General features: G+C 35.0%; 1 protein-coding gene across 4 annotated transcripts in view; it reads right to left on the bottom strand.

The window, feature by feature from the left end:
• FUT9 (fucosyltransferase 9) overlaps positions 1-25,478 on the bottom strand; it is a 200,918-nt gene that overhangs the window by 82,891 nt on the left and 92,549 nt on the right. For 3 of the 4 annotated variants that reach the window (XM_045499064.1, XM_045499062.1, XM_045499063.1), the window contains one exon: positions 14,761-14,849. Coding sequence is in view for 2 of the 4 variants with exons in the window: in XM_045499062.1 (XP_045355018.1) it covers positions 14,761-14,779 (19 nt within the window). In the remaining 2 variants the exon portion in view is untranslated. The remainder of the gene's footprint in view (positions 1-14,760; positions 14,850-25,478) is intronic. The other variant, XM_045499065.1, reaches the window with a different exon arrangement.

The raw sequence follows: 25,478 nt of genomic DNA, 5'->3' as shown, positions 1-25,478 counted from the left end.
CTCCACCTCTCCCAGCCTACGGTCTGGTGTTTTTGAGGAGGTCCTGATTTTTTTTTCCCAAATGATTCTAATTTACTGAAAATACGTGATTCCAGGTAAAGCTAAGACCTACCAGTATGATAAAGAAAAATACATAACAAAGGCTTAATTATGAAAAAAGAGAAATATTTAAAAATATCAACTCTTGAGAATACTATTGTTAATGAACTGATACTGCTCAAATAAATTATTTCTGAAAACATTTTATTATGTAATATCCTTATGTGCCTAATTTATAAAAAGTATGTTAAGTATTATAATAATATATTTTTGTTATTAAAATTTAAACAATTCAGGAATATACAGAGTAAACATTAATACCCAGTCTAAATTTTCCACTCTTTTTTTTTTTTTTTTAATGTTTATTTAGTTTTGAGAAGGAGAGACAGAGCTTGAATAGGGGAGGGTGAGAGAGAGAGGGAGACACAGAATCTGAAGCAGGCTCTGAGCTGTCAGCACGAGCCCAACGGGGCCTCCAACTCACAGACTGTGAGATCATGACCTGAGCCGAACTCGGACGCTTAACCGACTGAGCCACCCAGGCGTCCCTAATTTTTCCGCTCTTTCAACCCTTTCTTCTCTCCCAGAGATAATCACTTTCATCTCGGTTTCACATATATCCTTCTAGAATTTTTTCATTAAGTATATATATATATATATATATATACTTATATATATATGTATATATATGTATATATGTATACGTATATAGGTATACATGTATATATATATACATATATATACATGGTATATATATATAGGTATACGTGTATATATATATATAGGTATATATATAGGTATACATGGTATATATATATAGGTATACATGTATATATATACATGTATACATATATATGTATATGTATATATGTATACATGTACATATGTATATATGTATATATATACACACATATATATATATTTGCATTCATACATACACACACTTTTTCTAGGTAATTGAAGTCATTACGCTTATTTTTTTCTAAGCTTTGCCTTTTATCCTGAGTAGTTTTGATACTTTATTCTATCTTTATATATTTACTAAATTATTTTCAATGGTTGCTTAGTATTGATTGGCATATACCATTATATATTTTAGCCTTCTTCTATTGATTGACAGTGGATATGTGAACCATTTAAAATTATACCAATGAAAATGTATCTCATTAAAGGATAAAAATTGCATGCTTGCTTATTATTTAGTAAGTTGGACTTCATTTATTTGTGAATCATTTTATTTCTTCTTTTATTATTCATACTTTATTTGTCCCCTTTTATTGTGTTGTTTCTTCTTGTAATTTAATTAAAATCAATTAATTTGTAGACACTTTACATTTTACAAAATTAGGTTTTTGTCTAATATAATTTTTGCAAATATAATCTCCCAAGTTTTTAAAATAAAAAAGCATTTACTTTGTTTGTAATGTCTGTTTTTATACTAAAGCTTTTTATAATTATGTAGTTGAGCTTACTACTTTTAAATATATTGATTTTAAATTTGTCTTAAGAAATCTTTTACAATTACTTAAAGAAAAAATAGTTCCTAGCAAGGGAAATTATTACCCATCAGGCTAAATACAAATCTGAAACTATTCATAAAAATAGTTTTATGAATTATTATTTAGGTTAATAAGCATTGACCCTTAGATCTAAATTCTCTGTTCAATTATTTAATATTATTACAGATGATTGTTCTTTTGTATTTTAACCACCAATTTATATTTCTCATTCACTGCCTGGCCATGTTCCAACAAAAAGTTGAAGAATGCAGAGAAGGCATTGCTTCTGCCACCATGCAATTCATTTAGATCAAATAAACATGTTTATAATAGTAAATAACATAAATTCAAGTGCAGATTGGAATTATGAATGTATGTATACAGAGACCACACTCAATTTCCTAGTTGGAAACAGAGGCTCTTAGCTTTGAAATGCACAGAAGCCTAACTCACCGCATGTAATTGATAATTTTCAAGATGTCCCGAATCTATAGAATCGCATAAGGGTGGTATACATATAAATATTTTCTGCTTATTTGAGTGAACACTTTCAAAACCTCAGACTAGTAGACAAGCAAAAAATAATATCCAAAGTTTGCAGAGCAGTTTTAATCTGTACCTGGAGAAGAGACATGAGAGAGTCTTAAGCAGTATTCGGAGTAGAAGGGGACAGTCTACCCAGACAACAGCATGGAGTAGGAAGGAAAATGAGCTCAGGTCAGCCTTTGCTCTGAAAATCTTACATACCTAAGAGGTAGCACATCTCTGTATGTTTTTTCTTCCTTCCTTCCCTCCTTCTCTCCTTCCTTCGTTCCTTCGTTCGTTCCTTCCTTCTCTCCTTTCCTTCCTTCCCTCCTTCATCTCCTTTCTTTCTTTCTGTTTTTCTCTTTCTTTTCTTTCTTTCTTCTTTCTTTCTTTCTTTCTTTCTTTCTTTCTTTCTTTCTTTCTTTCTTTCTTCTTTCTTTCTCTTCCTCCCTTCCCTTCCCTTCCCTGCCTTGCCCTTCCCTTCCTTTCCCTTCCCTTCCCATTCCTTCCTTTCCCTTCAATATCCTATAACACTTAGTAGAGAACTCAGCAGTGAGATTACAAAGAGAAGTACAAATTAATGACATGAGAAACAAAGCAGCTGTAACCTCAAATAAACCTCAAATAGTAGAATCTAACTCTAAAATGCCTTTAGAAGAATTAATGGGAGCCTTTAAAGGGTGCTTGGCAGTGATGGAACACAATTCAAGTAATGACCAAGGAACATTTTAGTAAAGGAAACTGATCGAATGCAACTGTGACCCTCTGCACTTGCACAGGGCTCTGAGGATGCGGTTGAATGTTCAGAGAACATCAGTTCCAGCTCTGCTACCTCTTAAATATGTACCTTTGGCCCAATGACTTCATCATTCTCAGCTGCACCTCCCTCACATAAATATTAGAAAAAATGTTAGTTCTTTGGTAGATTATTATAAAAAATTGAGCTCACACTATATTAAGGGTCAACACAACGTCTTGTGTTGCCAAAATAAAAAAAAAATTTCTAACAGTTATTGTTCTTATAATACTTATAAGTACTTTTGTAAACCATTATCACACTTCAATTTGTCATCCTTTCGATGAAGTTAAGATAGAGAAAGAACCACACTATTCCTAAATGAATAAAACTATATAAATTACCTAATATCTTTATAACAAAGATGCTGGGATTTTGACACTGGGTCTCATGGGTCTTTTGGTTACACAATTTTGAGGAAAAGTCAATGCAGTAAATGGTAAGAAATAAACACAAATAAGAGGATACCTTATTTAAGTATTCCTCCTGGGGAGAGATAGTGTGCTAGGTGCTTCCTATACATAATTTTGCTACAGCATCATAACCATCCTGTGTTGGTTATGGAGTGAGTCATAACCAACTGGAGTGAGTCATCTACTGATGGTGTAGGAATGGGTTGTAGAACAGTGACAAAATGGAAGATACAGGCATCATCTGCAATGAGTTAACCTGTGCCTGTACTAAGATACTTCTCAAAAGAGAGAGAAAGGGGTGGGGGGGGGGGGAGAAAAGAGACAGAGAGAGAGAGAGAGAGAAAGATAGAGAGAGGGAGAGAGAGAGAGAGAGAAAAAAATAATAGGTCTTAGATCTTTTTGGAAGGTTTGGCTGAAAGAAGAGAGGAGGAGATCTAGTTTTGCATGATAGAACAGAAAGAGTGGCAGCAGAAACAAGAGAAGCCAATATTTCAGAGTTTGAACATCATTAAAAATAAAAAGAAAAAAGTGTTCATAACTGTTAACAATGGAGGAGGAAGAAATTTAGGAAGATGAGAGCCAAAAAAGGATTTTAGAATTGGCAGGGACATCTCTCTGGGAGGAAATGGAAGCCATTCCACAATGAAATAGTAGCAAAAGCACAATTTATATTAAAGAGCAGACAAAAATGATGCAGAAACCAAAAAACAAAAAAACAAAAAAACAAAAACAAAACAAGGATCAGATACTGTAGGTAAGTATAAATTTAGAGAAAAGCATCTCTTTGATCTAAAAAGTTTTAAAAGGTAACATTTATAACCCCACCAAAATGTAAAATTTTATGATTTCTTGATAGTGAAATGGGAAGTCATTTCCTTTGACAACATTATTAACTTACATAATTTCCATCTGGTTTCAGACGTCTTTTCAATGGATGCTAACTTTCCACGTTTATTTCACTGTTTGATCCTTGTATCGTACTTGTCAATCCAAAGACTGCATTAAGAGCAAACTTGTAGTTATTTCCTGGTCTTCCTTACAGACAGTATTTCTTGGCAACCTTCATCATTTTCCTTCTGAAAGTTTTTTCTCATATGGTTGTTTCAAATATAGCTTGAGAATAAAATGCTCCTACACTTCTAAAAAATGGCCGATTTTTCTGCAGCAACGGTAGCAACTGACTATCAGGACTGGTTTTATCATTACTGACAGTTCCAAAAAACACCTGTACTGATTGTACACAAAATTGATCAATTAATGGCTATATAACTTGGTCAACACACACTTACAGATCAACCAGTTAGTAATAGTCCTAAATTTTGAAAGTCAGTGGTTCAGAAAAAGACTCACTGAAGAATACACTTATGAAAGTCAGTTTAATCAATGACATTCTTACCTAAGAAACTGTGTTCCTACAAATAACATCAATACACTAATTCCTCTGGAAGTCTGCCAATCACCTAATTCTACTTTGTCCCCACCTTGAATAATATCATCAGCCTCCTCTGCTCTGAGAGCCTTTGCCTGATCAGTACAGTTCGTCTTTCCTTAAGTCAGCAATAGATTCAGCATTATGTTTTTTTATTTGAGATATTAAGGGCTGGTTTTCATTCTCTTGGCATCTGAATACTCTGGAAGTTAAAAATTTATGCAAAACCTTTGGGAAGAATATAGGTAATATGTCCTTAGCCTCAATAATTTAATTTCTAGAAATTTTCCCAGACACTGCATAATCTTTGTTATGCATTTTTGCACTTTAATGCTTTCAACAATCCTACAATGAAAATCCTATTTTATTTCCTTTTGCCTTTGATGAAAACAAGGTTTAGAAAGTTCAAAAACTTTTTCCACAGTCACATACCTAATTATACTCTCAATATCTAGAGACTGACCCTTAAGCCAGAATTCTACAGCCTCTGCAGGGAAAATGATCCAAAATAAGGACAAAAGTATTTGTTAAATATTTATACTGGAGCTTTGTTTGTATATATGAATGCCCAAATATCAAAGACAAGAAAAGGGTTAAGTAAATAGTCATTATAAGGATACCTATAAAATAATGAATATGTATGTTAAAGTGTTTAGAATTTGGGATTGAGCCCAAAATCAAAATAGAAAATTCTAATTATATGATATAAAATTATGTGTACATGTGAATTGGGAATAAAAGGAAACATGAACAAATAACTATGGGGTGGTGATTGAATTCTGGGTAAAACACATTTTTACTGAGTTTTTTAAATGTTGCTTTAATATTTATGTAATAACAAAAGTAACCAAGGTATAACGTGTGGTCTCTATATTGAAAGTTCCTAGCCAACCTATCCCATATTCTATGGGAATTCCAACGTCCCAAAAGATTTCTGAGAATTCCAAGGGTCTTATGAACTCCTGATTATTTACTGCTCTCAGTTCCAACCCTGGAAATTAAAATGTTCTACCCATGTCTTATCTGCCGTAAATGTTCCCTTCCCTCTACTTTAACCTAGATGTGAACTCAGTCTCTTAATTTTCCCCTGACACTTCACAGAGGCATAGTTAGCAGATATTTCTGAAGTTTTAGATGGAGAACTGTTATACTATAACAGAGTATACAAGTTAATATTGAACACAGATCATCACTTTCCTAAAATTCTTCGGGCCATCCAACACATCACTCATCCTCTCCTCCCTGAAGATTTACTGATAAATTTCCCTCACTTTGTCATGGAAGACAGCTCTACATCTCCAACTTCTGCACTGCACATAATGGAGATCTGATATCATGCATCCATAAAACCAAGGGAGCATATGCCAGATTTCACCCGTTAGCAACACAGAGATTTATTTTGAGATAGATGATATTCCAACATAAGAATGGAGAGATCACTATATTCAACTTGGGGGGAATGTAAATGACATTAAAGTCAAAAAGTTTAACTTAACATCCTACTGTGTTTCAAGTTCAAATATAATATGAATTTAAAAGAAGTGCTGAGACATACAAAATGAAAATAAAGATTGATTTTTTTAATAAGGAGATAAACTGAACAAGAAAGAAAACCAAAATAGAGGTAGTTGAAAACAATTAAAATTGACTTAAAAATCTATAGAATGATCATTTATTTTATAAGGTAGCTAGAAATCTCAGGGCTAATGTGCATGGTTTTAAGTAAAAGTTTAGGATGTGTTTATCTTTTTCTACTTATTCCAAGTACTTACTGACATAAATATTCACACCACAGTATTTTTTTCCTAGAGGAGCTGGTTTACTGTGAAGTGTTTTCTGTTTATAGTGTAGCTACAGGGAAATCATAGTCACTAAAAATAAAAATTTAAGACCAATTTGACAATAATAAATTCAGACCTTCCAGACATTGTTGTCTACTAATTCTTTCCCCAGAGCATATAGTTTGAAGTATAGTCTTAGAAATGCTTATATCTGCATATTCAAAATAAAGATAAGTCATTAAAGGGGGAAAAAAAAGAAAAAAAAATGCATAAAACAGCAATTATTATAGGTACAGTCTTCCACTGGCATTGATTTGACCCTGCTAATCAAAGTAAAAGTAAATTGACTTTTTGGGGGGTAACCGAATAAAACAATAAGTTCTCCTGGACACAGAAGGTATAAGTATTGTATCCTCAATTTTCCCCAAATTACTATGATGATGATGATGATGATGATGATGATGCAAGAACCTGTGGAATTCTTTATCACCTACTATGTTTCTCGATTCCTTTAAACACATTTTCCACATTTGGATAAAACATTATCCATGGAATGGGAGATATCAGGGAGCCACAACAGAAAAACAGGTTGTCTGTCTTTCCATCCATCCATCTTCCTCCTTCCATGCATGTATCCAACTATCTGTCTACACTCTACCTACAATTCTTTGTAGGAGGTAGAATCTGAGATGCAGAATCATATAGATGTCCGTATTTAGGATGGTCAACACAAACACCAGGCCTTTGGAGCATATCACACTTATGGTTCCACTGATACTATCCCATTACTCCTGAAATTACCTGACATCATAAGCCTACTTTCCTTAACTGAAAAGTGTGCTCAATGGTATTCTATTTAGAAATTCAATACTGCAAATATTTTTAAGCACCCATTATTCACCGAGCAGTACAGTAGGAAGTTTTAGTACAAAAGAAAGAGGTCTTATAAAAAAATAACTTTTCTGAATAACTTCTTGAACAACAACAACAAAAAAGCAAACATGCAATAGGCTTTTACTATGGCAGAAGGGGTGGAAGGGGTTTAGATTAGAAAAAAGAAAGTAGCGACAGCTCTAAGCATTGAAATATTTTCAATGTTTATTTATGTATTATATCAGATGCGAAATGGGATTTACACATAGGATGGGTCAGATTGATTTTGCCTGTGTCTTCTGTATGTACTATACTATTATTTGAAGGTATAGGATTTTTTTTTTCTATTGATGTATCTTTTATTGTTTCTCATCCTCTCATATTCAAGAGCTTTTCAAATAGCCTAATAAAGTATTTTCAAATTACCTAATAAAAAAAGTTCCCTTAGAAGCTGGCATTGTGATTGGAAAGCAATAGGGAGAAAGCTTGATTTATTGACAAGTGAGAGTATGCTGTAAATTTTTTCCATATTAAAACTGCCTATGGATTATGAGATCACTTTTAGAAAAACTTCAGCCACCAGGCATAGTGATACAAGCCCTGAAGGCAAGGATCACAATTTCCAAGGGTAGGTCTGCTTTGCTTTATAAAACGAAATCTATTTCTCCTGAAACACTATGTATAAATCTAACGACACTGTACCAGGGAAGATTGTTATCTAAGAAAAGACATGATAAATGCTTTCGTGAGGCAAATGATAAGTTTATAATAAAAAAATCACTTCTCAGTTTATGTGTTTTGTGACTTTTCTTTGTCTCCATTCATTAGATTTCCTTAAAGTGAAAGCATACTGGTGTATAATGCACACAAGGTGGCCACATTGGCTTCCAATCCAGTAATCTAGGTAGGATTTTGAAGTTCACAGAAAATAGATATTCAAGTGAAAAAAATTTTTTTTTGCTTTACATGTAAACAATACATTTTTTTAGTGGTGTACAATTTGTTAACATTTATTTTAAATTAAGGGAAAGACCTTGGTTATCTCTGGAAGTTAAGAAAAACAAGAATGTAACAAGAACAGTTGCATACAGTGTGGACTTCATGATGTGGTGTAAAGGTCAAGAATTAAGAGTTAATCAAGGTGTGTTCTACATAGATGCTCAGCCCTTCACTAGCTGTCTGCTTCTAGGCAAGTCACTTAACCTGGAAGGGTCTTCTTTTCTTGTTTGTAACTAAAGAATGTTATTTGAATTTCCTACTTTGTATGCTCCCTGTAAGGCTGAAATGTCTATGTGAACAAAGAAACCTTTAAACTCTTAAAGAAGTCTGAGGGGATTTTGGCCTTGTAATGTAATATCATTATGTTAGATAAAGTACACATAACCTTCACTATGCCAATTTCAAAAAGGCATTACAGTTATTTTGACCATTTATTGATTTTTTTTGTATCTGAACATATATTCATTTATGTAATAAAAACTACAGCTGGTCATAATGATTGTCAGGTTGCTGTGCCTCTGTGACAAGCAAAGCTGTTTTGCCAAATAATATGTCACCAAATGGCTCAATTTAATTTTAATTAAATTTAATTAAAGCATTACAAATTTAAACAACCATAATTTTGGATGGTTTAAGCAACAGGAATTGTTAAAAATGCAAATATATGTGAAGAGCTCTTATAATTCTCAAATTTTAAGTAATGAAGAACATTTTTATGACAAATAAAGAGCAGAGGTTCTTAGTAACTCAGAATAGACAGACAAAAATGGCAAAATATACTTATTGTGGGGGTAGAAATGATTATATTATATATGAGAAGAATCTTTCTAAAAGTAGATGTATCATTGACCAAGTATTTTTGTTAAGTTTGTTTATTTATTTTGAGAGAGACAGAGACAGTGTGAGTGGGGGAGGGGCAGAGAGAGAAGGAGAGAAAACGTCCCAAGTAGGCTCCACACTGTCAGCGCAGAGCCCCATGTGGAGCTCGAACCCACGAAACTGTGAGATTATGATCCGAGCTGAAACCAAGAGCAGGATGCTTAACCAACTGAGCAACCCAAGCACCCCTATCACCAAGCAAGTATTAAAAGCTTACAATTCATTTTCAAAGATCTTTATAATAGTTTATAGACATATAAATATATCTATAAATAACATAATAATTTATAGAAAAGTTGCCAGGATGTGTAGAGATTCCTTCACCCAGCTTGTCCCACTATCAACACAATCATAGTACATTTGTCAAAGCTAAGAACATTGGCAAAATAATATTAATTAGGCTACAGGTTTTATTCAGATTTCACCAATATTTCCACTAATGCCTCTTTTCTGTTTCAAGATCAAATCAAGGCTACCACGTTGCACTGAGTCATAATGTCTCTCTCATTTCTTTAGCTGTGTTTCTGAGTCTTTCATGATCTTGAAACTTTTGGAGAATGTGGTAAAGTATTTTTTTGTACATGCCTCAATTTGACTTTGTGTCATATTTTCTCAAGATTACAGTGGAGCTCTGGGTTTGGGGAAAGAATATCACAGAAATCAAGCGTACTCATCACATCACACCAGGGTACATGGGGTCGACATAACTTATCTTGGAGATGTTATCCTTGATCACTTGATGAAGGTAGTATCTGCCACATTTTTCCATGGGAAAATTAACTTTTCCCACATTTCCATGCTCTCTGGGGCATAAAGACTACCTTCATGGGAGGGGAAAGAGGAGTTAAACTTCACTTCCTCGTAGGTGGGTGGGCAATATATATTATTTGGAATTTTTCTATAAGGAAGATTCTTCCCTTCTCATTTATCTTTCTATTCATTTTTTATTTTTTTATTTTAATTTTATTTTTATTATTTTTTAAATATGAAATTGATTATCAGATTGGTTTCCATACAATACCTTGTGCTCATTTGCATCAGTGTGAATTCATTAACATTTATTTTGTTCATTAGGTTATAGCTTAATATAATCATTCTATTGCTCAAAGTGTTTCAGTTTTGATCACTGGGAACTCTTTCTGGTTAGCTCCTGTGTCCTTTGACATGCCCCAGTAATTTTTTTTTGGCCACTTTTTCACACTTTGGCACTAGAAGATACTTCAGTCTTATGTTGTATTTTTCCTGCCATATCTCTTAGGGCCTTGGGTTTTGTTTTTATTGGAGAATGGTATTTAGTAACTAAACTCTGGGCATGAGGTATGCTCATTGCTACTATGGTGTTAAAACTTTTCAGTAAGTAGAGCTAATAAATATTAAGTATGTATACCCATGTATGCACATATATCCACGTTTATTTTTTTAATTTTTTTAACGTTTATTTATTTTTGAGACAGAGAGAGACAGAGCATGAACAGGGGAGGGGCAGAGAGAGAGGGAGACACTGAATCTGAAACAGGCTCCAGCTCTGAGCTGTCAGCACAGAGCCCGACGCGGGGCTTGAGCTCATGGACTGTGAGATCATGACCTGAGCTGAAGTCGGACGCTTAACCGACCGAGCCACCCAGGCACCCCACCATGTTTATTTTTATATCTATCTGCAGGTATATTAAAGTGAAAATGAGTTCATGTTGATAGATCTGTCTCTAACCTAGCACTATAAAGTTAATTGTAGCTAATTCCCTTTGCTTATTTGTAACTTCTTTCACTGACAATGAAAACCCTAGCTTCCATTGTCAACTATTTATTTATTCATGTGTTCCACCCTAATATGCATGTGAAGTAGTTACATAATTACTAACCTGTACTCTTGTGGGGGGAGAACTATCAAATAGTATACAATGTCTATATATAGTTATTTTCTCTTTAACATTACTCATTTTAGTGCTTGTCCTGTCAAAAGACTGTTCCCCCAAGTTACTGAGGCTAGATCCTTTTTCCCCATGGAAAAAGAGGTTATGTCTTAATTTGTAATTTGGTTAGATTCATATGTCACCGTCTGTACTCCATCTTGGGATATTTCAATATCCTATTTATTTTCTTATTTTAAATTTGCATGCTGTATAGCTTCCTCTGTGTTGTACAGTCCTATAGGTTTTGATGAACGCACAATCATTTATCCAGAATTGCAGTACCATGCAGAACAGTTCTAGCACTCCCCAAATTTCCTCACACTATCACTCTATTGTCAGCTCTCCCATATCTGTAAACCTTGGCAACCACTGATCTGTATCCTGTTTCTATATTTAGCTTTTCCTAGTATTTCATACACATGGAATCATACAATATTCAGTCATTTGGGTCTGTCTTCTTTCACCTAACAAAATACATTTAACATTCATATTGCATAAATCAACATTTCTTTAAAAAATTCTTTCTTTTTTATAGTTCAGTAGTATTTCATTGCACAGACATACTATAATTTGTTCATCCATTCACCAACGGAAGAACATTTTGGTTATTTTGATGTCTTAGCAATTACAGATAAAGTTGCTCTAAATATTTACATATAGCGTTTTGTGTAAAATAAAATTTCAATTCACTTGGGTAAATATCTAGGAATGGATTACTGAATCATATGGTTAAGTGTATATTTGACTTTACAAAAATCTGGCACACAATTTTCCAAAGTGTTGGCACCATTTTGAACTCCTACCAGCAATGAATGAGAATCCCTGCAGTTCTTGCATGGTCACCAGCATTTAGTATTGTCAGATTTTTAAAATTTTTTATCCATTATAATAGGTGTCTAGTAGTATCTAATTGTGGTTTTAATTTGCATCTCCCTAATGACTAATGATGTTGAACATCTTCCCATACATCTTTTTGGCAAATTCATCTTTACCCATTTTTTTTTTATTTTTTTTCAACGTTTATTTATTTTTGGGACAGAGAGAGACAGAGCATGAACGGGGGAGGGGCAGAGAGAGAGGGAGACACAGAATCGGAAACAGGCTCCAGGCTCCAAGCCATCAGCCCAGAGCCCCACGCGGGGCTCGAACTCACGGACCGCGAGATCGTGACCTGGCTGAAGTCGGACGCTTAACCGACTGAGCCACCCAGGCGCCCCCATCTTTACCCATTTTTAAACTGAGTTGTTGGTTGTCTTTTTGGTAAGTTTTAAAAAGGGTTCCTTATAATTTGTGAATACAAATCCTTCATCAGACATGTGATTTATAGGTCTGAAGTTTATATTTTCTTTCTTTTAACAGTATATTTCATAGAGCCATTTAAAAAAACAATTATTTTACTCTTTGCTTTTTAATCACTCATTGTAATGAAAAGGGCTGTGATCAGGTAATTCCTTCAGTTACAACAGAGCATTTATACTGAAGCAAATTTAAACCAAACAAATTCCAATGTGCATTACAACTTCAAGGTTTAGACCTTGTATATTTTCTTATCTATAATCTCTCATGGATCAGATGAGACTGGCTAAAATTTCATTCTTGGTCAGAGAATTTGACTTTTTCTTGGTAGAATTTGACTTTTGGTTTTCTCATTAAAAACTTAAAGTTATAGGCTTCATTGGTGTGCTCTGAGATAAACCTACAAAATTCATTAGGTAGCAGAATTATGGCATTATGTCCACATTTCTCTGGAAAAGAGTTGTCCAACATGGTAGCTATTAGCCACATGGGTCTATTGATTACTTGAAATGTGACTAGTGTGACTGAGGAAATAACTTTTAATTTTGGTTAATTTAAATTTAAAAATGGATACTCAATTTAGTTATTGGAATGCTTTGAGTATGTGTGGGACAACTGGGCTTTGTGGATCTACTTTTCAACTGTAAATTATATGAAATATAAATACAGATCAAGTATGCCCAATAAAATGTAGTATCCCAACTGATATGTGCTTTAAGTACACAAAGGATTTCAAAGACTTAGTATGGAAAAAAAAAAGGATGTAAAAGGTCACAATATTTTTTTACATTAATCACATGTTGAAGGTTATATTTTGAATATAGAGGGTTAATATAATATATTATTAAAATCCATTTTACTTGCTTCTCTTACTTTTCAAAAATGTGGCCACAAGAAAAATTTAAATTACATCTTTGCCTCACATTATATTTTTATTAGATGACACTGCTTTAGAATCACATATTGTATATTAAATTATATTTTGTGTCAAAAAGCATTCAGTGCTCTGAAATGGCATGCTAATAACCTACCCACAATTATTCCAGCCCTCACAGTATAATCAGTCCCACCTCATCCTCCTGCTTTTGTAGGGAAAGATCAGCCTCACTAAGTTCCAAATCACATGTGATAGATGTTAGATGCTCAGACAGGGGCTTCAGCAAGGAAATGGCCAGGAGAATGGAGAGTAAGGTTTAGGATGAGTATCACAGGTCTGACAGTATCAGGTGTTGTTAAGGAACAGAATCTCCTGATGGCCTAACCATGCCATAAGTTTTGGGAACACTTCTGATTATGAATGGGGCTAGTTCATGGCTTTTCTTTCTTTTTTTTTTTTCCCCCGTTTTTTTAAAGTTTATTTTGAGAGAGAGAGAGAGAGAGAGAGAGAGAGAGAGAGAGAGAGGGAGAGAGCACAAGTGTGTGCAAGCAGGGGTAGGGGCAGAGAGCAAGGAGAGAAAGAATCCCAGGCAGGCTCTGTGCCATCAACGGAGAGACCCACATGGGGCTGGATCCCACAAACTGAGATATCATGACTTGAGCCAAAATCAAGACTCTGACACTCAACCAGGTGAGCCACACAGGTGCCCCATGGCTCATTTTTTTTGTGAGGAAAAGGTAGTGGGCTGCCTCTTTTCCTTCCCTGTGAGTTAGTACTTTCAGCTTAGTACTTAACTCGAAAACAGCATAGTCTCCCAGCCTTTCATTCCCCTCTTTACTTTTCAGCAATGAGAAATTAATAGTAAGAGTTCCCTTTACCAAGCAAAGACTAGTTTTATTCTCCCTTTTTATGTAGCTTATTAAAGAAATTGTATACACACATACACACACACAAGTGATTTAGTGGTGTAGGTATTATGTTGCCAAACCTAAAACCATTTTTTGAAAAGATAACTAATATAGAAAGAAATTGACCTGACCTTGAAATGATATTACATATCATAATTTTAAAAAGACAATTCAGGAAATTTTAATACTTTAGCATAAAATTCTGCAAGTCTAATATTTTAAAAAATCACAGAACACTAAAGAATAGTATAGAAATATTGGGGATATTAAGTATAATATTTATTAAAAATAAAACTAAACCTCAAAGGCATATTATTCTACCATGATAGACAATTATATTAAAATTAACTTTGATACAATGTTAAATCTAAATTTATAGAATATCTCTACATATAAGATAAACTTCTACAACTATTCTATACTTTGGATGGGTTTTAACTTATAATAATTCTGAAATAATCCTAGGTTACCTATAACTTCTAACTGAACATATTTCTGTCACAATCAAGCCAGCATCAAATTAAACATATACTTACCATATGGAGAACATACCATGGGAAGCACATAAACAGTTGTTAAGCTACTCAACTGTATTATAAAATTCTTGAATTATTACATTCTAAGCCTGTTGGGAAACAAAGAAAGAAAAAAAGTATGTTAGTTAAATGTGCTGGTTGTACTATACATGTAGTTAAATAACCAAAAGAACACTAAAAAAATCACATACTTCACACACATAGATCTTTCTCTATATATTGCTGTGCCCTTTGCTTACATAAATTTATTATTTCATTTAAGTTTTAGAAAAATGCTATTGAATTGTGCAAGTCATTTGAATATACAATAAGAGAAATATTATTAAAAAGAATGAATGGTACGTTTGAAACTCTAAGGAAATAACATATCTTGTTAACCAAATATATTTCATGGTCTCTATTTTTTATGTTTTCCACCTACAGAATAAATGGTATTCATAGTACAGAAAATCAAAAACAAAAAAAATAAGACAAAAGGTTACTGAATCATCTGGTTGTCTATAATTATCTGGATGCTTAACAAACTAAACACCAAAATAATGAGATGATCTGTCCAAATGTCTTAAATCTTCATGTTGATGTTTGCCAGCTGGTATGGTCTGAAATTTTGTATCTGTCTGACCCCCAAATTCATATGCTGAGATCCTAATGCCCAAGATGATGGTATTGGGAGGTAAACAGGATTAGCGCCTTTATAAAGAGGACCCAGACAGTGCCCGAGTCCTCTCCATCATGCGAGGACACAGTGAAAATATGGACGTCTGTGAACTAGGAAGCCCTTACCAAACACTCAACTGCCAGCATCACAGTCCTGGACTTCCCAGTCTCTGCAACTGTGCGAAATAAATTTCTGTTGTTTATCAGCCACCCAGTCTATGGTCCTCTATTACAACAGCTCAAATGAACAAAGATGCTTGCCGACAAACCTGATGGGCTATAAATACAGGCAAATGTTTTCAAACCTGATTGAATTATTTATTCTATAATGAATAAAGATTATATTTATTTATTTATTAAAATTTCTTTTAACGTTTATTTATTTCTGAGACAGAGCATGAACAGGGGAGGGGCAGAGAGAGAGGGAGACACAGAATCTGAAACGGGCTCCAGGCTCCGAGCTGTCAGCACAGAGCCCAACGCGGGGCTCGAACTCACGGACTGTGAGATCATGACCTGAGCTGAAGTTGGACGCTCAACCGACTGAGCCACCCAGGCGCCCCATAAATATTCTATTTAATACAAAGTGGGGAACTGACCCATGACATGACCCCAGCTGAGAACAAATATAGTTGAACTATGGAATAATTTAAAGTAAAATAAAAACCGAATTTAGTTTTCTCTTTAAGATAGTGCCTCCTCAAATTGGGTTATATGAATGTATTCCCTGTCAAAAATGTCTTTTTGCTATAGAACATACTCAGTAAACCTCTCATGCTTAGAAGATACTAAGAGTGGTGGTTAGGAATTTTGTACTCAGTACGTATACCCACATGTACACACACACACATGCACACACATACATCAGCCCCATTGTATGTTCCTCAAACTCCTAACCCATTTTTCCCCCAAGGTCAGTAGAGTTTAAAGCAAAATTCAGCCATATATCTTTCTAGATTATATATAACCTTGGCTTATACTTAATAAAAAATACTCTTTTCTCCTAATTTAGTATTCCACCTCCTTGCTTATTTACACTTGGATTCAAACACATTAAAGATAATAAAAATATGGAGTCCAGATCTGGCATTTGTCTTGTCTTTACAATCTTAACTAATTATTCTTTCTAAAAGACATAAAACATAGTAGATGTATAGCTTGCCAATATTTTGCAGCAGCTGTTGAAGGTTTTTTAGGTGTGTTTGATTGACATTTAACCATCACAGCAATATTTTAAAGTGGGTTTTATTATCCTCATTCTACAAGGTTTTGATATTTCAAACAAATCATCTGTATAAGAAGCTGGAAAGTATAGCTGGGGTCAAATCTAGACCTGACTTAAAAATGTGTACTCAAAAAAGTCTTCACTTGCACATGGTTTCCGGGACACTGTTTAAAAATTATTTTTAACGTTTTATTTTATTTTTTGAGAGACAGAGACAGACAGAGCATGAGCAGAGTAGGGGCAGAGAAAGAGGGAGTCATAGAATCCAAAGCAGGCTCCAGGCTCTGAGCTGTCAGCACAGAGCCCTATGTGGAGCTCAAACACACCGATATGAGATCATGACCTAAGTTGAAATCAGACACTCAACTGACTGAGCCACCCAGATGCCCCTCCTGGACACTGTTTAAAAGATAATTTTGTTGGGGCACCTGGGTGGCTCAGTTGGTTAAGCATGACTTCAGCTCAGGTCATGATCTTGCAGTTCATGAGTTCTAGCCCTGCGTCTGGCTCTGTGCTGACAGCTCAGAGCCTGGAGCCCGCTTCAGATTCTGTGACTCCCACTCTCTCTGCCTCTCTCCAATAATTTCAAATTGACTCTCAATTTGAAAAAAAAAAAGTAATGAAATGTTTTGTAAAATCAAATTTCTATGTTGAAACCATATATAACTTGGGCTTAGAACTGGTAAACGAGCAAAATGACAAACACAAATTATTACATACAACATGTGTAATGTGTTGCTTATAAATCTGGACATAAAAGATCAACATATTTAATAAATTAAGAAAAATAGAGAAGGCTCATTCATACCTATCTCAACTGGTTCCAGACTGTTATGATATTAGAGCATCTGTGCAATTTTTTTTTTATGATTTTTGTCTGAACATGAAATGTGATTCTTGCTTCGTTTTTACCATCCAAATCTTACTTGATATTTGCAAAATGATTTTTTCAGGTAAGTCAGAAAAATCAAACATTTAGACTCCTATCTAGAATGAGAGCAAATAATGAGAGCCAGCAAGTGGCCTGGGTTCCTTTATCTGTTTGGCAACTCTGATTTGTGTGTGTGTGTGTGTGTGTGTGTGTGTCTATGTGTGTGTAGGCATGTGTATATTTACTAAATCATGGCTATAATTTACTTAGCTGAATAAATAACACTTAAGTTATGGAGTTATTATTTTTGTTGATAAAGTTTTATCTAAAGAAGTTGTCTTTATACTCTTTTTTTGCATTACATGTAAGGAAGCAATTATTCTCTTCCATTCTCTACATTTCTGTCTAAGCCAGTCAAATGATGATATGGCATTTTCTTCTTTTGCTTTCCTATATACTTGTTTTTCTTCCTAAGGCAGTCAAGGCATCTGCCTGATGTGGGGTGGAGGGAGGATGGGACCCTCACTTTCTGTCATTTAAAAGATTATTTTGACATATGGCTTAAAGCCAGGCAGTCTTGAGAAAGAAAAGTTTTCCAAATACCTTTAATTCTCTTGTATATATAAAGACTAGACTTTGTGGATTAGTCTACTATTGGAAGTCTTGCTGAGATCCAGAGGTTTGGTAACTTAAGCATGAAACAAAATGATTCATTTATTTTTACTTTTCATCTTGATGTTTGTCAGCAAGCATAAATGACTATGTTTGCATATAATTATATGTAAAGGTGTTTGAAATCACAGTGAAAAAGGCTTCGTGGTGCACATGCGGCAAAGGCACAAGACATGGAGAGAAAACAGAGCATCGTGAATGGGGAAAGTGCCTGCCAAGGCTTGTGTTTTCTCCTCCCAGCTTCTTGAGGCCAAACCTCTCAGCGGAGTAGCTTTAGGAACTCCTAGTTGAAGGAACACTCAGCGTTTTTGCTTATGCTTTTAGGAAGAGATTGCTGTGCTTAGTAATCCCATGCCAACATGTGGTGACCCGGTAGCGTCACGAGAGTCCTAAGGCTGGAACAGGCCCAGTTGATAATCCTAAAATCTCCCTAGGTTATTTGTGTCATGGATAATGCGTTGAGAACAAAATGGGCTTGCTGGGAGCAAAATGACTAGCCACAGAGGTTTTTGTGGTCTTCTGCTTTAACCAAGCGTCAGTCTGAAGAGAGAAGTAGGAATGTATGTAACAGCAAAGACTGGTGGACCCGAACGCCAAGATCTGGCGCAGACTGAATTAACAGGGCCGTTTGGCACATGATGCTGAGAACTAGCTGACAGTGAGAGATGTCAGCAGCAGAGTGGTCCACAGCAATGGGTCTGAATTGTCATCTTGAGCAGAGGCAATCAGGGAGGGGAAGCTTCATGAAGGAGGTTACATCTGAGCAATGGTAAGGACTCGGCCCCATCTTCAGGACTGAGCATTGTAAGGAGAGGGGATACGAGGTACAAAGGGCCAGGAAAGGAACAAGCACAGCATGTGCAAAGAGGGAAGAAAAACATCCCAGGGTGCCTGTGGTGTAGTAATCCAGGGCACAGTAGTGTCGGGAGTGGGGGTTGGTGGGGGAGTAAGGGTTGAGAGGCAGATAGCAGCCAGGCGATGATGGGTCTCACTGACCATTGTAAGGAGTCCAGTCTTTATTCATGGTACAGTGGAGATAGGAAGGTTTTGACCAAGGGACTAGCATGATCTGATTAAAATTTTCAAACATCATTTCATATGTTCTGTAAAACATTTAGTAGAGAGGCGAGCCCAGAAGCAGCAGCCACTCTAAAGGTAACTGTAGCGGTTGAGTTGAGAGATGATGGTGGTTAGAAATTTAATGGCAACGGTAATGCAGAGAAGTGTTTGGATTCGGGATATATTTGAAGTAAGTATAAATCCTATCTATTAATTTCACCATTTCACAAACACAGATGCATTTTTTAAGTCATCACTATAGGGTAAGCCATTTTTGTTATTGTTGTTTTGCAAAGGATCAACTTGAAAAATAGAAGTTCCATAGATATTTATGAAAGATACTTCAGTTAATTTGGGTAAAATTTACCAAAAGGCAAAAATATGGAGACATCTGTTTTATATAATGAACAAATATATTGTTGAACCAATTGACTAAAGATAGTATAAATTATTAAGAAAATCACTATATTGTTCTTATAAATGAAAGAATGGGAAATAGACAAATGGAGCATTACTTTTCTTAGAAGGAAGAAAACTCTCAAGGACTCTGAATGATGTTAGAAACATCTCAGATATATCCCAAATTGAATTTCATTGATAAGAGTAAATTCCTTAATTCAATTCAACAAATGTGATTAAAGGACATTGAATTTTGAACAAATAAAGACAATCCCTTCATGCAGTTTATAGTAATAAGTAAGATTTGCTTCCAGAAGAGGTCACCGAGCCAATTCCTGTGGCTATACTTTAAATGGAATTTTACGACTTCAGAATTACTAGTCTGGGTCCTTAAGCCCTTTTTAATTCAACATACATTTAAAAAATGTGTTATATATAACAGCTGCTAGGTGCTATGGCTAAAAGCATGGCCCAAATACTCTTCTGTCCTTGAAGAGCTCCTGGTCAAGAGGAGGAAGGAAAGAAAGAGAAATGAAGAAATTTGTACTAAATGTCTGGCTAGGGGCACAAATGTAGCAGCATGCAATTTTACTTGGCTGAAGCTTGATAGAAAATAGGTTGTGTAAAGTGCATGTTGAATGATGACGAGGCTGTGCTGTATGAACACAGATAAGGAATACAGAGATAATATAGTTTGGGATGAAAAAGTAATCTGGCTTCAGCAGAGCAGAGAGATAGGCAGTGTGATGAAACACACGCAGGACATAGCAGAAGAAAGCAAGGGCCAGCCATTGGAGGATCTCATGCTTGAACCTCATTAACATTAATAATATTACCACCTAGTCATAAAAGAGTGCTCACTATATACCAGACATAGTTTTAAGGTTTTATATGCATAATCTCATTCTATCAACAAGGCTATGAAATATTACTCCAGTTTTAGAGAAGGGGAATATGAAGCCCAGAAAGGTTAAACAATTTGTCCAAGGTCACCCAGCTTGTCAATGGTGCCATTAGACTGCAACACAACCAGACCGATTCCACAGCTCCACTCTTGGCCACACAGTTCTGCCTCTTGAGATCAACATGGGATAGTTTAACCATAAATGATTCTCTTTTTTTGCATAATTTACAGGGAAAAGGAATACTTTTCCTCACAATGCAAAACGTTGGTTTGTTCTTTATATTAGATAGAAATGGAAATAAGCATCCTGAAATTAAAAGCCCAGAACAAGTGAGGAGGAAAGGGAAAAAGAAGGGAAATGATGTTTCTTGAGCATTTTACCACGGGGCAAATTTACTGTATGGTTAGATGGTTGAATGGTCACCTTCCTTCGTCCATATATGTGCAGAAACTGGAAAAAAAAAAGTGGTTACAGGAGAGGTATATGCTTTGTGCTTGCTATTGTAACTCCTTGATTATTTTCATGGTCTGAATTCTTTCCCAGGTTAGGCTTTCCTCTTCTTCCCTTCCCTCTTATCCAAGCGGGCTTGGATGATCTGCCCTGACCCTTACTCCTTCTGGGAGGATGATGTACATCTGTGTGAACTGCACAATACAGGATTAGGGGGGAGGAAGAGAGAGGTAGCCCAGAGTGTTGCAGACTCTTCTACTTCCTGAGCTGCCATAGGAGACAGGGATTAATAGCACTTAGGACCGTTACAAAACATCAGCGTCTTCAGGACTTAAAATATACTTACGCTTAGATACAGGTTAGTAACTGCTACAATAGAAGATGCATGAAATTAGGCCATAGTTTATACATCTATTTTATCCATAGAATATTTTAAACATACGCTTTTTGAGGGAGGGAGGGTTGCTTTGCTCTCTTAAAACCCGCCAAACCCTTCAGGGCAAACGATTGAGCGTCTCCCACCTGGGGCTTGAAGCAGTACTGTAGATCACATTGGGCATTCTTCCCAGAACATTCATTTTACTCAAAGGTTTGGGGAAAAGAAATTTAGTCTAAAATAAATATATATCATCACTACAGTGCAGAATGCACATACATTTTTTAAAGATTTATTTATTTAACCAAATGTATTGAGGCCCTACTATGGATAGATGCTGTTCTGCTTTATTGGAATTTTTAAGGCAGTTATTCCTTACATATTTATAGTTATCTTATGTTGCTTTGTGTGAGAAGAATGTACTATGTTTTAACATGTGTATGGGGAATCTTTCCCCCCCCCAATTTTATTGAGAAATAATTAACACACATCACTGTTTAAGTTTAAGATGTACATCACGATGATTTCATTTGCTTCTGTTGTGAAATTATTACCATAATAGGTTCAGCTAACATTTATCTTATCATATAGATACAATTTAAAAAGAAAGAAGAAAGGAAAATCAAATTCCTTCTGATGAGAACTCTTACAGCAATGTTAGCGACAGTCATCACATTGTACTGTACATCCTTAGTGTTGATTTTTCTTTTCTTTTTTAAATTGAAGTATACTTGACATACAATGGCATATTAGTTTCAGGTGTACAACACCGTGATTTGACATTTATATACATTACGAAATGCTCACCATGAAAGGTTTAGCTGCTGTCACTTTACAAATTTATTACAATATTATTGAGTCTATTCCCTATGCTATACTTTACATCCAATGACTTATTTATCTTATAACTGGAAGTTTGTACCTTTTGAAACATTTTGAATGTTTATTATTTATTTTTGAGGCAGGGGGAGGGGCAGAGAGAGAGGGTGACACAGAATCCGAAGCAGGCTCCATGCTCTGAGCTGTCAGCACAGAGCCTGATGCGGGGCTTGAACCCATGAGATCATGACCTAAGCCGAGGTGGGCTGCCTAACCAACTGAGCCACCCAGACACCCCGGAACTTTGTACCTTTTGACCACTTTCCTCCCATTCACCCGACCCCCACCCTCTGCCTCTGATACCCAAAGTCTGATCTCTTTTTCTGTGTTTGTTTTTGTTTGGTTTTGTTTAGATTTAACGTGTAAGTGAGATCGTTCATACAGTATTTGTCTTTCTCTACCTGACTTATTTTACTTGGTATAAAGCCTTCAAGATTCATTCATGTTGTTGCAAATGGTAGGATTTCTTTATTTTTAATGGCTGAATATTTATGGCTCACAACTTCTACTTCTACTTCTTCTTCATCTATATCCGATCATGAGCGCTTAGGTTGTTTTCACATCTTAGCTATTGTAAATAATGCTGCTATGAACATAAGGATGCAGATATGTTTTTACATCCTTTGGATATATTCCCAGAAGTGGAATTCTTAAGTCCTATGGTAGTTCCATTTTTAATATTTTGAAGATCATCCATATTGTCTTCCATAGTGGCTGTACCAGTTTGCAATCCCACCAGCAGTGTACAGGGTTCCCTTTTCTCCACATCCACGCCAGCACTTACCTCTTGTCTTTTTGATGATGGCCGTTCTAACAGGTGTAAGGTGATATCTCATTGTGGTTTTAATTTGCATTTCCCTAATGACTAATGATGTTGAGCATCTTTTCATGTATCTGTTGATCTTTCATAGATCTTCTCTGGAAAATGTCTGTTCAGTCCTTTGCCGATTTTTAATTGGGTTATTTTTTTCATATTGAGTTGTATAAGGTCTTACATATTTTGGATATTAACCCCTTATGATATATGCGGTTTACAAATATTTTCCCCCATTCCATAGGTTGCTTTTCACTTTGTTGACAGTTTCTTTTGCTATATAGAAGGTTTTTAGCTTGATGTAGTCCATTTGTTTACTTTTTTGTGCTTTAAGTGTCATATCCAAAAGATCATTTCCAAGACTCATGTCAAGGACCTTTATTCCTATTTTCTCTTCTAGGAGTTTCATAGTTTCAGACATGACATTTAAGTCTTTAATTCATTTCAAGTTCTTTAAAATTTTATTTAAATTCCAGTTAGTTACCATACATGTAATCTTAGTTTCAGGTGTACAATATAGTGATACAACATTTCCATACATCACTCAGTGCTCATCACAAGAAGTGCACTCCTTAATCCCCATCACCTATTTAACCCAACTCCCCACCCACTTCCCTTCTGGTAACCATTAGTTTATTCTTTATAGTTAAGGATCCATTTCTTGGTTTGCCTCTCTTTCTCCCCCTACTCTTTGTTTCTTTGTTTTGTCTCTTTAATTCAACATATGAGTGAAATCGTATTTGTCTTTCTCTGACTAATTTCAGTTAGCATACTACTCTAGTTCCATTCATGTCATTGCTAAAGGTAAGATTTCATTCTTGTTTTTAATGGCTGAGTAATTTCAAGGTATTTTTGCCAGTGGTGTAATAAAAGGGTTCAGTTCTTTGCATGGGAATGTCCAATTATCCCAGCACCATTTATTGAAGAGACTGTCTCTTCTCCATTGAGTATTCTTGGTTCCATTATCAAATATTAGTTGACCATATATGCTTTGGTTTACTTCTGGGCTCTCAATTCTGCTCTATTGGTTTGTTTTTATGTTAGTATCATACTGTTTTGATTACTACAGCTTTATAGTATAGACTGAAATCAAGAAGTGTAATGTTTCCTTCTTTGTTCTTTTTCAGGATATCTTTGGCTATTTAGGGTCTTTCGTGGCTCCATATATATTTTAGGAGTGTTTTTTTCTGCTTCTGTAAAAAAAAAAAGGTATTGGGATATTTAGTAGGGATTTTATTGAATGTATAGATGACTTTTTGTATTATTGGCATTTTAACAATATTAATTCTTCCAATCCATGAACACAAGATACCTTTCCATTTATTTAAGTCTTTGATTTCTTTCACCAATGTTTTGTAGTTTTAAGTGTATAGGTCTTTGACTTTCTTGGTAAAATTCATTCCTAAGTATTTTAATGTTTTTTATGCTATTGCAAATGGATTTTATATATTATTTTTTTGGAAATTTATTGTTAGTTTATGGAAATGCTACTGATTTTTGTATGTTAATTTTGTATCCTACAACTCTACTGAATTCACTAATTAGATCTAACAGTTGTTTGGTTGTCCTTAGAATTTTCTATTTATAAAATCATGTGATCTGCAAAATAAAAAGAAAGACAATTTCACTTCTTCCTTTCTAATTCTGATATCTTTTCTTTCTTTCTCTTTTTTTTTTTCTGCCTGATTGTTCTTGCTAAGACTTCCCAGTACCATGCTGAATTGGAGTAGTGAGAGTGGGTGTCCTTGCCATGTTCCAGATCTTAGAGGAAAAGCTTTAACATTTTACCATTGAGTATGATGTTAGCTGTGGGCTTACCATATATGGAATTTATTATGTTGAAATACATTCTTTCTATGACTAATTTGTTGAGTTTTTATCATAAATGACTGCAGAATTTTGTCAAATGTTTTTTCTGCGTTTATTGAGGTGATCATGAGTCTTTTCTTTCATTCTGTTACTGTGGTGAATCACCTTGATTGATTTATGTAGGTTGAATCATCCTTGCATTCCAAAGATAAGTCCCACTTGATCATGTTGAATGATCCTATTAATGTGCTGCTGAATTCAGGCTCCTAGTATTTTATTGAGAATTTTGGCATCTATATTCATCAGGGACCTTGGCCTAAGTTTCCTTGCTAGTAGTGTGCTTTTCTAGGTTGGTATGAGGATAATGCTGGCATTGTAAAATGAGTTTGGGAGTGTTCCCTTTTCTTTGATTTTTTGGAAAGAGTTTGAGAAGGATTGGTATTAATTTTTCTTTAAATGGTTGGTAAAATTTACCAGTGAAGCCATCTGGTCCTGGTTTTTTTCTTTATTGGGAAATTGTGGATTACTGATTTAATCTCCTTACTAGTAATTGGTCTATTCAGATTTTTTATTGCTATGGGGAATCTTTTTATGGAACTTAA

The sequence above is a fragment of the Leopardus geoffroyi genome, chromosome B2 (genome assembly GCF_018350155.1).
Source record: "Leopardus geoffroyi isolate Oge1 chromosome B2, O.geoffroyi_Oge1_pat1.0, whole genome shotgun sequence".
NCBI lineage: Eukaryota > Metazoa > Chordata > Mammalia > Carnivora > Felidae > Leopardus > Leopardus geoffroyi.
This window is presented reverse-complemented; position numbering and strand designations above follow the sequence as displayed.